Raw genomic sequence first — 12027 nt, 5'->3', positions numbered from 1 at the left:
GCTCAACCATCTCCCCCCAAGGAGCCCCAGCCCTGATAAAAGGAAAATTACACCAAGCCCGCGGTCACCTCCCTGGGCAAAATTGGCAAATTGATTACACCCCAGACAAAAAGAAAAAAGTCCTCCTCACACTAGTCGACACTTTCTCGGGTTGGATAGGAACCTTCCCTGTTTCATCTGAAAAAGCCAAAGACATAATCTCCATACTCTTAACTGAAATAATCCCCAGATTTGGAATTCCCCAATCCACTCAATCGGACAATGGTCCAGCCTTCATATCTCAATTAACTCAAGGTGTTTCCCAAGCCTTAGGAATTACCTGGAACCTCCACACATTCCCTATTGCTCCCAAACCTCAGGGAAGGTAGAAAAAGCCAATCACTTACTAAATACCAAACTCACAGCAGAACTTCACTCCCTGGACTCAACTTCTACCCCTTGCACTTACTCAGCTAAGAGCAATCCCCAGACAGCCCTCCCTCCTCAGCCTCTTCAAGCTGATGTACAGAAGGCCTTCTCTTAGGAAATCTCCACCAACCTCTTCACCTGAAGGAGACTACTTCCCAACCTTGTGTGAACTCAGAACCCTCCTCCGACAACACTCAGACGTTCATCTCATATTAGCAGACTTGTCACAACACCCACACTTCATTTTTCACATAGAACATGTGATTTATGATGCTGTCCACTCCCCAGCAACATGCAATCAATATCAGATTAAAGTAGGGAGGCAAAAGGAAATGTGCAGCGACAATCCCGGGTCATGTATGATTCCTCTTGTGTTGCTTCCTCCTGCAGGGCAGTGAGTTTGCACTCTGATGTTCTACTCTGATAATTGTGTCTTAGAGGAAAGCAACACAGCTGGGGAAGGAGCCTGTCCCCAGACCTGCAGTCCTGGGTGGAGCTCCCAGCCCAGCCCCCAGGAACCACGCTTGGCCCCACAAAGGAAAGGAAAACAGAAGAGGCATTGGATTGTATCTTCCAGAAGGTCTTTGTTGCAATTTTCTCCATCATTGGAAAAACAAAAACAAAAACATTACATCATCAAATAAAGACAATAGCAGCACAGCTTATTGAAATGTTACAAGCAAATTTGCTTTTGTACTTTTCCTAAGAACATTACGAAATTCCCTCCCCCTATTATTTTCTGTAAAATGCCTTTTTTTTTTTAAAGCACCATGAAATCCTACAGAGAGAAAAATGGGTAAAACATTTCCACACACGGGTTTATCATCGTCGTCACTGGGTCCCCTGTCTGTGACTCTAGGACAGGAAAGGGGTCGGAGGCTGGCATGTCTGTTGGTTTGCATATCACTTCTAGGCCCCCTGCACCTGCTCCCTACAAGCTCAGCACCCTGACACCTAAGGAGAAGATCTGTGCACATCCTGAGGCCCAGGCCTGCTGTTTCAATGGATTGGGAGTTCTCCCGAAACAAAATTTTTTAAAATGCACGGAGAACTATTTGAGATTTTTCACCTATGAATCAAGAACAGAAAATGGATTCCAAATCTCTTAGGCACCTGTGAAAATGATAATCACTCAGCAAAATCAGAGACACCTCTTATCTCTCCTCAGTGCCACTGCTCTGATGCCATGTGACTCACGGACTGCCTTGGAAGGACCGAGGTGGACCCGGATTCTGGACAGGGTGGGGAGGCACAGCGCAGCTATGCGAGGACAGAGCGCAGGACTTTATTTACAGCTGTGTTACCAGCATGCGATTCCGAAGTTTCCATACGCAGAATTAACAGCTTCCACAACTCCACGGTAAGGTGATATTTGTTTCAGAGAGTTGCTGTTTTCCTTTTCTCAGGCCACTACTAACTAGCTCTTACACTGCACCACCAAAAGCTCACTTGGCTCATGCAGCTACTGTCTTCAAACACAATTACATCTTAATGGAAATGAATAGTCTCCACTGAAAGCAGAGATTTGAAATGCAATACTGGTTTTCTTTTCTTTACTTTTTTTTTTTTAAATATTTTTAAATTTTTTTTTTAAAGACAGCCTCTGCATGTTTGTTTGTTTGTTTTCCCATGTCTGTCCAATGGTTAGGAAACCATTTGCCCATTGAATGGTCCACATTTTTATCCAATCCATTGAGTAAAAGCCTGCCTGCCCCACTCAAACTTGGGCTGCACTCTCACTAATCCCCCAAACCAAGCAATAGTTGAGCAGCATCAGTTTAGACAGGAAATGATACCATCTCAGAGGAAGGCAAAGGGGCAGTTTGCTAATATCTAGCACAGGTAGGACTTGCAACAGGGAATGGTCCCCATAGAATCCAAAGCAGCCATTTCCTGCATGTGTGCATACATGTGTGTGTGTGTGTGTGTGTGTGTGTGTGTGTGTCTGTTTGTGTGTGTGGTGTGATGCCTGTCCGTCTATAATATAAGAACTCATAAAGGGAATTTTTAGTACCATCAACTGCAAATAGCAATAGCTTAAAATAATCTTAACACCATGCAAAAAATCCCCGCTTAGCCTAGCATGATGCCTGCTGGTGACGGTGTGCTAAAGAGCTGTGACGGAGGCCAGACTGAGCCTACACAGGGCACGAGCCTAATTTGGAAACCAGTCTCTCAAATGCATTCTGGTCTCAATCACCCAAGAAAATGAACCCAAAAGGCAGGAGATTAAGCTTTCATTTCAACCTAAAATGAGTGGGACAATTAGTCAGCATTCACAAATCCAGCTAATAACTTTCCTAATAAATTTCATTAACTCTTGGACCACAGAACATTTCATCAGAGAACTACAGAAGTCAGAGGGGCCTCGAGGATGATCTGTGTCCACCCCCTCCATGGGCTGGGGCTAACAGAGATCAGAGTCTGGCCCAGATGCCTTAGCTGTAGGCCAGAGAATGAGATGATCAGGAACCCCTCCCCACCCCCTGTCTATATGCTTCCCCCAAAAGTGGTGAACTTCTTAGATTACTATTGGATTAGGACTGGCTATTGAGACTCTCCAAACTGTCCCTTGGCTCTTGCCAGGAAGCCTCCAGATCAGTTATGGAAGAAAAATCCAGTACCCATTTGCCAGGTGAAGCAAAAGACACAGCCCACTGAAGACACTGAACATGTGCTCATTCTGTGTAGGAAATCAAAGTGTTTATTCTGGATTTATGGTGGGAGTGGGAAATGCAGGTTGGAATTGGTATAGAATATGTAGCAGCTTTGCCTCATCACGTGTGTTCCACACGCTATTTGGCCCAATATTTTAAAATGTAACGTTCCAGCAACTTCCAAATCTTAGCATGTACCCCCAAGGAGGCACCTATTATTCCCTCTCAGCTTCTCCTTTGGAAAGTATGTTATAGTTCGTCAGATGCTTTTCCCACATTACTTAATGGATTGGTCCCTACAGAGGGCTCTTTGATTAAATGTGTCAGGGTCTTGGCTCCATCTGTACTCAGGGAATGGGTTATATTGACGATTTTCCCACTCCTAGTCCAAGGGCTGTTTTCAATCCCTCCATGTAATTTGATTTGACTCAATTGGGGAGGCATCTAGGTGGCAGCCCAACATGTGCACCTGTTTCTTTTGGTCAGAGTAATGTAGCTTATTAGTGCTTTGAATTATTTTATGCCTGCTGTATGTGGAGTTCCTGCAAGGTAAGCAAATAAAGTGCAAAAGAGTGCTTTCTAAGGACATTTTAACAATAAGGAAGGGGTGCCACATTTGGCATTCCAAAGCCAAAGCCAAAAAAATTATTAAAAATTATACAGTTAGTGTCTGTGAGGCCAGTGCATTAGGCTGTGTTTACACAAAGACTGCATGTTCTATTGATGGCAAAGATTTCAACCATGCCTTCTCTCCACCTCTGTGTGCTTTGTCCAAGAAGATAGAAAAACATGTGCAAGCCTGTGAATGCCTGCACACACACCGAGACACACACACACACACTCACAAGGTGCCAGACACAGATGCTGCAGCAAAGTCAAAAGCACAGTCTTTGGCCAAAGGGGCTGTGAACGGCAGCTCCACCACCTACTTGCTGCGTGCCCTTAGGTAAGTTTCCTGGCTTCCCTGAGCCTCCGGGTCCACGTCTGTAAAATGGGTCTGTAAACACCTCCCACCGAGTGTTGCTGTGAGGTTTCCGTGAGCTGACACACATAAAGTGCCTGGTACAGTGCCTGGCTCGCCGAAGGCATGGGGTAAATGACAGCCATTCTTGCTTTTCTTTCAGGAGTAGTCCCCGTTGCCAGATTTGTCTGTAGGGCTAGAGTGTGAACACACTATCCACTAGAAAGGAAGTGCTGAGGTTACATAGGGTGGAAACCTAAGAAAGATCCATGGACAGTTTAATCAGGAAGCACTGAACTTCAGAATAAAGGGGAAAGTCCCAGTTTTCTACCAATTCCTTAACACACATTTCATCAGGTGGGACTGATTCCCTTAGTAAGAACCAAAGGGTAGTGTTTCCCTGCTGTCCATTTATTACTGTCTGGACACAGATGTTAACACTGAGCCACAGCTCCAGCCCCAACAGAGGAGTTAATCTAAACCTACTTTGGACCAAGAAGGGCCTCATCAAAGCGGATTCTTACTTGGCTCCTTCCCCAAAGTAAGGCCGGAACTTTTGAGTCTGAAGGTGTGGGGGCGGGGGAGGGGAAGGCCACCCATGCTCCAGGCAAGGGACAGTTGTGCATTTTGGGGAAAATGGGCAGGAAGTGTTTTCCACAGCACCAGTGGTCACCAGAATGTGGTGAGTATAATTTTCCCTCAGTCTGAAAGCATTAGATGGTTTCCAGAAGTCTCCACTGATACTGTGATCTCTTGGTGAATCCATTCTGTGGATTAGTTATCTGAAATCCCCAAAAAGTGGCACTGAGCCTGGAGGGTTCAGTGAACTGTGAACCAGTACAACAGCTGGACGATCATGATAGACTGGGGCACACAAGTGACATTGGCCTGCTATTGAAAGCTCTCCCCCAATTTTTCCCCTTTCCAGTGAAATTCCACTTAAGACCATCCTCTTAAAACCCATGACTCTAGTCATCCCCCCAATTTCCTCCACTGGATCTTATAACCTCATGGAGCAATCAGAATTATCACATGTGGATTACTGTTTGGCTTGAAACAATCATCCAATTTTAGAGGATAACAGGTGTGAGACAAAGAGACAGGCAAGGAAAAGAAGGGATGCTTTCAGGATAAAGGAACACCCAAAAATATAGTAGAATTAGATATTTTAAATACTCTTAAGTATTATTTTTTTAAATGGTATTAACGGCACTTAAGCTGCAAGCAATTAAAACATTCCAATCTTATTTTACAAGGGTGGGGTAATGAGTTAATTTTTCTTTTGTTTGGAGATAGCAAGTGTGGATCTATGTCTACCCTAAGACACCCAAAGGGACAAAAAGCCCTGAGATGGAAAGATGCCATGGCCCTCCTCGGGATGTCTCAGAAATGAAGGATGTCTATTTTTGTAAAAAATTTAGGATCAGCTGGACAGAACAGCAAGCCACTGGCATCATGCAAGGCAGCAGTTTTGGTGTTTCCTCCCTTTTATCAAAGCAAATTATAACCAAAGTTCCACTATAAGAGTGAACAAGGACATTTGAAAGCCAGTTTATTTTTACCATTGGACCCACTGAAGAAAATGCATGATTTGCCTTTAACCGAGCGGCAGTGGAGGTTGAGCTCCAATGCCTGGGAGTTCATTTCTTACTACCTATTCCTTCGAGAAAGACAAAAATCAGTCGGTTTCTAGCACTGGATAAGATGATAGCCACTCAGTGTGATGAGTTTGTGATTTTTTTTTTTTTCATTTGTAATAAGGAAAGCAATTGCACCTTTTAATTCGTGTGCTCTGATCTACTTCCAGCAAATTCCAGGCGCTCTCAGGTCCCGTGGACATTCATTTGGAGTTTAGAAAAACTAGGACTGCACTTAATGGTTTGTATCAAAATTCAAGCTCAGAGCACTTGCCAAAATGTCACCTCTAACCCTAATTACAGAGGCCAGTTCACCCCCGGTCAGGTCCCCTTCTGGTTGTGCACGTCACTGACCGTGGGATCCGGAAAGGAGACTCCATGAAAAGACACCCCTTTTCCTTGCAGGAGGCTGGTCTAAGGAATAGCTGCCCTTTATGTGTGCCATGCCCGGGCGGCACTGCACGGCTCTGCAGCCGTCCCCGCAGACACCCCCTCTGCACAGGCAGCGGTAACCTACGTGTGCGAACGCCCCCTGCGTGTTTCCTGCGGGCACCGTCTGAAGCGAAGTTCTTTGATTCCTTTTGGCAGAGCAAGCTTTCAAGTCATTTATGGCACAGTGAAATATATCCCTCAATGCTATGTAATTTCGGACTAGCAAGAAATCTGTTTAAGGCACGTGTCTCAGTGTGGATATAAAAACAAACAAACAAAAAACCTAAATACCGCAACGCTCAGTCCAAGTCCATGGCGTTCAGTTTCTGTCTTCAAGTAATGCGTTGTTCTCGAGCTCCCTGTCTTTGGTGTCCGTGGGTAGCACGCCGTTCTCCATCTCGGAGTGCTGCTGGATACAGTCAGTGAGCATGGCTGTGCTGGAGTTGTCGGAGTTACACGTCTTTTCGGACTCCTCCTCCTTCTTCTCTTCGTCCAAGGAGTAATTCCGGAAGGTCTTGTAGATCTTCTGGATGTCCTCGGGTAAGGTCTTTCTGAGGTCCTTGTTTTTCCTCTTGGTGAGCCTGGAGGAAGACCCGAACTTGTTGATGATGTTGTCCTCAGAGGCCCCCTGCCCATGCTTGTTGAGCTGCTCCGACCCCTTCAGGCGCAGGTTGTTGGGCCGGTTGTTGATGCTCTCCTGGGACGAGGCCTTGAAGTGGCCGGTGTCCAGGGCCGCGAAGACGGAGCGCTTCTCCGGGGAGAGCATGTCCAGCGAGTGGGCCCTCTGGTCCAGGCCCAGGCGCCGGCGCTCCATGCTGCGGATGGTGGCCGCCCGCTGCAGCTTGTCGTGGATCTCCACGCTGAGCCGTCGCCGCGTCTCCCGGAACTCGGCCGTCACGTTGGCCTTCCACTCGGCCGCGTGGGCCTTGATTTCGCCGACCTGGACAAGGGGTGGGAGAACAGTGCCACGCTGAGAAAATCCTCATCCCCTGCAGCTGCCCAGCACCCACTTCCCTTGGGGGGCCGAGGGGAAGGTTGGCTGGGGGAGGACAGAAGGTGGAGAGGGCTCAGACGGCACTCTGGCCTTGTACTTCCCACCGCCTCAATGCCCATCCCAAACTGGCTAGCGGCTAATGTGGCTCAGAGAGGCACACAAGCTGGACAACCCCCAAGAGGCCTGAGATCTGGAGATGGTGACTGAAACAGTGGCAGATGGCATTCTAGGGGAGAAGCCAAAGGTTCCCCCTTTTTTAGTTGCGTGGCCTTATTCCTCCTACATGAACTGGGGTGATATATAATGCAAGGAATTTTTACTGTTACAAGAGATAAAGAAATGCATCTAGCTCAGTGCAGGTACAACACAGATGTTCAGCAGGTCCTTTTCCCTTCCCTGTCTCTCTAATACTTCCATCTGGGTGGGAAAACCAACCCATCTCAGATTGCCCAGGACTGTCCTGTCTTTAAATTGGGAACTCTGTATCCCGGGAACCCCTCAGTCCTGGGCAAACTGGGACAGTTGGTCAACCTGTATCTTGGCCACACTGCCCCTGTGCTCTAGTGCTTGCCCTGCTTTAAGATGACCCTCCAGGCCATCTGGCAACCAAATTCCCCCTGTCAGGGGGCTGGAAGGGGGCACTTCTGCCAAAGCCACAGAACCTATTTCCTTAGAGTGAAGCTTTGCATGAAAGTCAGCACCAAATTTCTTATCTCTTAATCAGCAGGGCAAACAGTACATGTCCCATACTTTCCTAAACAGATAAGTAACTCGAATCTTTGCAATTTAGTTAAACCAATATTTATATTGTTCCTTTCCCTTTTTGATATAGCTGATTTTCAGGTCAGTTAGCTATCTGAGGAAGCAGGCTGGAAATTGCACTGACTAGTGTCTGCAAGCCAGGAAAATTAGCACTTGGGGCCCAGTGATGACATGGGAAATGTCTCTGTTCGGCAACTTTCTCTTGGGGGCCTTTTATCTACAAATACAGTATTCTGGGAAATAAACAGCTGCCATTAAAGAGACTGCCCCTCTTTTCATTTCCCTGGAACTCCTTTCTTTACCTTGTTCCTTCTTCCTTTGCCCTTCTCCCTTCTCACTTTCCCTTTCTCCCTTTACTTCATTTTTTTTTTTTAATCTATCTTGTCTTCTTATGTCTTCCTTCTCTTGCCTGTGGGTAGATTTTCATGTAAATTTATATGAGGGAAAAAAGGCTGTGTACCTCTGGCCACAGGAATATATTTGTGTCTGGGAATCTGACAACACAGAGGGGATATATGTGACAGGGACCCCTTGGTTTTACTTCTCCAAGACTGGCCAATATTTGATGACTTCAGCATCAGACTGAATCAAGAAAGATTCATGTTGCTCAACTGCATTTCCATACAGACCTCTGACCTGGAGAACGGGCCTGACCTTCCTGAGCTTTTGATGAATTTCCTAAGCCTCTGTACATTTCTGCCAATAAAAAGGCAGTGCACATCTCCCTCAGCCACAGTCTACCTCCGCTATTTCTATTTTTTTCTTTTCATTTTTAAAATAAACTATTGTTTACTAGACTTCCCAGGATTTGTGGGCTGGTTGTTGAGTCACCATTGTTTCTTACCTACCAAAAAGTGATCCAGGAATAACTGCTATCCCATTTAACTTGGTTTTTAGGTAATGACTCAAAACAAGGAAGCCTTATGAGCTCTCCATTTAGTAAGAAACACCCTAGCCCACAGAATAGAGGCAGGCAATTCTGGACATGAGCTAAACTGATCTCAGACACATTCATAGAATTTGGAAGGGGTCCTACCTCTTCTTTTGTCTTTTTGGATAGAACCCGTAACCAATCTCCGATCATACTGAGGACGGCAGCAAAGTAGGCAAGGCCAACAAGGATCCAAAACCACACTAAGGGCTTATACCACTCCCGGTAATGGATTCCAGCGTTTCCCCCTGAAAATAACCAAATGTTACTTTAACCATGATCTAGCATATGTTCTTTGCAGAGCAAACATATTGTGATCCATGTAGTAGAGATGTCATTCCATCGTCTAACACTCAGCTTGTTAGTCCTACTGTAGGCATGACACAAGAGGGATTCGAGAGCAAGGGATGCATCCCTTCCCTAATGGAGCTTGACTCATGGGTTAGAATCCTTTGATTCTTGACCCCTAACCTTAATGCCCATATCCAACAAATGTCAGTGGCTAATTTGATTCACTTATTCTCAACCTGAGTATGAACACTGAATGACAAAAGACCAAGCCAGGCTGTGTTTTGTTTTGTTTTTCCCCCTTAAACATCTCTAAATTTATTTTAATAAAAATCAAATGATCCCAAATGGTTTGGAACTCTTGGAACCATGTCCCTAAGCACACATGCAACCACTAAGAGATGAATGCATGTATGGGAGGAAAATTAGACATAATGACATTATTCAAGACTTTGATCCAAGCAATAGTGATTTCATGCTAACCAAGAGATTGCATTTATGTGATGCTAATGCAAAGGGTCAATGAGGCCTAGTAATTAGAATCATAAAAGCTATAGCTGAAAGGGACCTTAGAGGTCAGACAGTCCAATCCCTTTAATTTTACAAATAGGGATTACAGCAAAAATCCATCAAACCAAATTGGCTAATTACCTGATTGAATTGATTGGCTGTTCCTCTGAAGGGACCAGTCATTTATTCTGAACAACTAGCCTGTTTATTCTAACCTTCCTACAGGTACTGCCTAAGGTAGCCATGCAAAATAGTTTCCAAGCCCAGTTCACTCTCCTGATGATGTGACGAAGCCCCATGAAATAAATGACATCAGCCTTGTTCTCACGCTGCAAGACATTTTTGCCCAATGAAGCGGGCAGGTGGCAGTTTCTAAGATGACAGATATCAGCAATGCATTGATAATTATGGTATTACATGATGACTGATTACTAGACTTTCCCACTGACTCATGGTTATAAGCACATCTAGTACCACTGAATCTAGATTGAGCTCTCACAGAATCAATAATACCTCCCAAAGGCAGGTGGGCAGGAACTGCAGCCTGGGGCTCCTCTTTGCAAGGTAGCCCACAAGGTCTTGATGGCTACTGCCATTTCTGATAACTCAAACTCCAGACATTGCCAATGGTCTCTGTGGCAAGCCCCCTGCATCTTTGATTAAGCTTCCTTTGTTTTTCCCTTTTATGCAACTCTCCTCCACGGCTTTCTCTAGGATACTATTGGAGGTCTTGCAACATAAAGTGGTTTTGGAGGTTCATTTCATTTCTGGCTTAGGCCAGAGAACTATCATTTTTTCCTTTGGACTCTGAGAGCAGACATTTGCCTTTGCAAGTCACCATCAGCAACAAAGATTGTCACTAGGGTGCGCTAGTGGGCAACTCAAGAAGGTCCCTTTTGAGTAGCCCTTTCTCAGCTGGTGTGTGCTCCCAGTCAAGGCTGCAAAATGCTGTCTTGTTATTAGGCTGTTCTAAAGGGAGTCAGTTACAAAATAAACCAGCAATTAATCCTGCTTGACCAATGTTCCGATTATATTGTCCAGTAGAGTTGATAGCAGGCAAATCACAGCAGCAACCAACTCTTTATTAATGTACCTTTTTTAAATTATTGGACATCCTTCCCTATCACTCTCAAGGGTATTACCAAAAGAGAGTGACAAACTTCCAGTCATGTTAAGGCATGCATTCTTCAGATTTCTCTACCTAGCTCAGGAGGGCCTCATCTAATTGCAGCCCATGCTGTGAATTATAAGAGACCCTGACCTGTGGAAACTTCTGGACAAGTGAAATATGGCTCTGAAATCAGCAGGGAGGAAACTAAAACAGTGTGATGCCTTGTAACCGTGCCTTTGCTAGGTAAGTAAAGGTAAGGTAAACTGCCAGATGTACTACACTACTCAACCATGGTGGCTAATAATAATATATAAAAGCATAAATAATTTTTAAAATCTCATACTCCCAGGGCACTGCTATTTATGCCCCTAGATTAACAGCCCTGAAGTTACTAAACTGAGCAATTGGTTAGAGAACAGGGTTCAGTCACGGGACTGTAACAGACGATCTTTGAGACAGCCCAATCCTATCACACAGGTTCTGAACCACAACCCAACACAATTTATGTTCTTGGGCACTTAAAGATGTTTGTGAAATAGTTTAAAACTCCAGCCTACCATTACACATATTGACCTGACATGGGAACCTCAACTGAGGACCCCCATAGACTAACTATAAATGAAGTTAAAGAATTCGCAGGAACTTGCCTACGGTGTTTGCTCTTACTTTTCTGTTCTGCAGTGTGGTTTCTCTCCAGAGCCCAAAGCCTACATCAGATAGCATCAGTGATTCTCATTCCAGCCTGAGAGGCTGCACAATAGCTGAACACCCTGCCTAAGGAAAGACTGGCAGGGCCACAAGCCCTTCTTTCTGCAAGCAATTTTTAATCATCTTGACTTTCTAATTCTTGGTACTTAGTTGGTAAAAAGGAAGACCAAAAAAACCTTACTATTTCTATGAAATAGTCTTCATATGCCTCAATGAAACAGCTACAAAAGCACCCTGCCATGCGACTGTGTGATTGTGAAAACCTTGTGGCTCACACTCCCCTTATCCAGTGCATGGACAGATGAGTAGGAAAAAAGGGGGACAAAAAGTAAATGAATAATGGGGGTGGGGTGGGGGGGGGAGTATGAAATGTTTTGGTATTCTTTCATACTTTTATTTTTATTCTTATTTTCATTTTTATTTCTTGGAGTAATGAAAATGGTCAAAAATTGATTGAGGTGATGAATGCACAACTATATGATGATACTGTGAACAACTGACTGTAAATTTTGGATGATTGCATGGTATGTGAATACATCTCAATAAAATTGCATTAAAAAAAAAGCATCCTGCCAGATATCTGTATCTGAGAATTAACGTCAAGGCACCCATGTTCCTATTGACAAGT

General features: G+C 44.8%; 1 protein-coding gene across 2 annotated transcripts in view; it reads right to left on the bottom strand.

Moving 5' to 3' along the window:
- Positions 1-5876: 5876 nt before the first annotated feature.
- The window catches only part of KCNK10 (potassium two pore domain channel subfamily K member 10), a 122746-nt gene continuing 116595 nt past the window's right edge, over positions 5877-12027 (bottom strand). For both annotated transcript variants that reach the window (XM_037835258.1, XM_037835259.1), the window contains exons 6-7: positions 8888-9030; positions 5877-7035 (exon numbers count right to left, since the gene is read on the bottom strand). In XM_037835258.1, coding sequence (XP_037691186.1) covers positions 6415-7035; positions 8888-9030 — 764 coding nt within the window. In that variant the 3' untranslated portion in view covers positions 5877-6414. The remainder of the gene's footprint in view (positions 7036-8887; positions 9031-12027) is intronic.

This window comes from Choloepus didactylus, chromosome 4 (genome assembly GCF_015220235.1).
Source record: "Choloepus didactylus isolate mChoDid1 chromosome 4, mChoDid1.pri, whole genome shotgun sequence".
Lineage (NCBI taxonomy): Eukaryota > Metazoa > Chordata > Mammalia > Pilosa > Megalonychidae > Choloepus > Choloepus didactylus.
The sequence above is the reverse complement of the archived record's forward strand: the minus strand, read 5'-3'. Positions and strand labels throughout refer to the sequence as shown.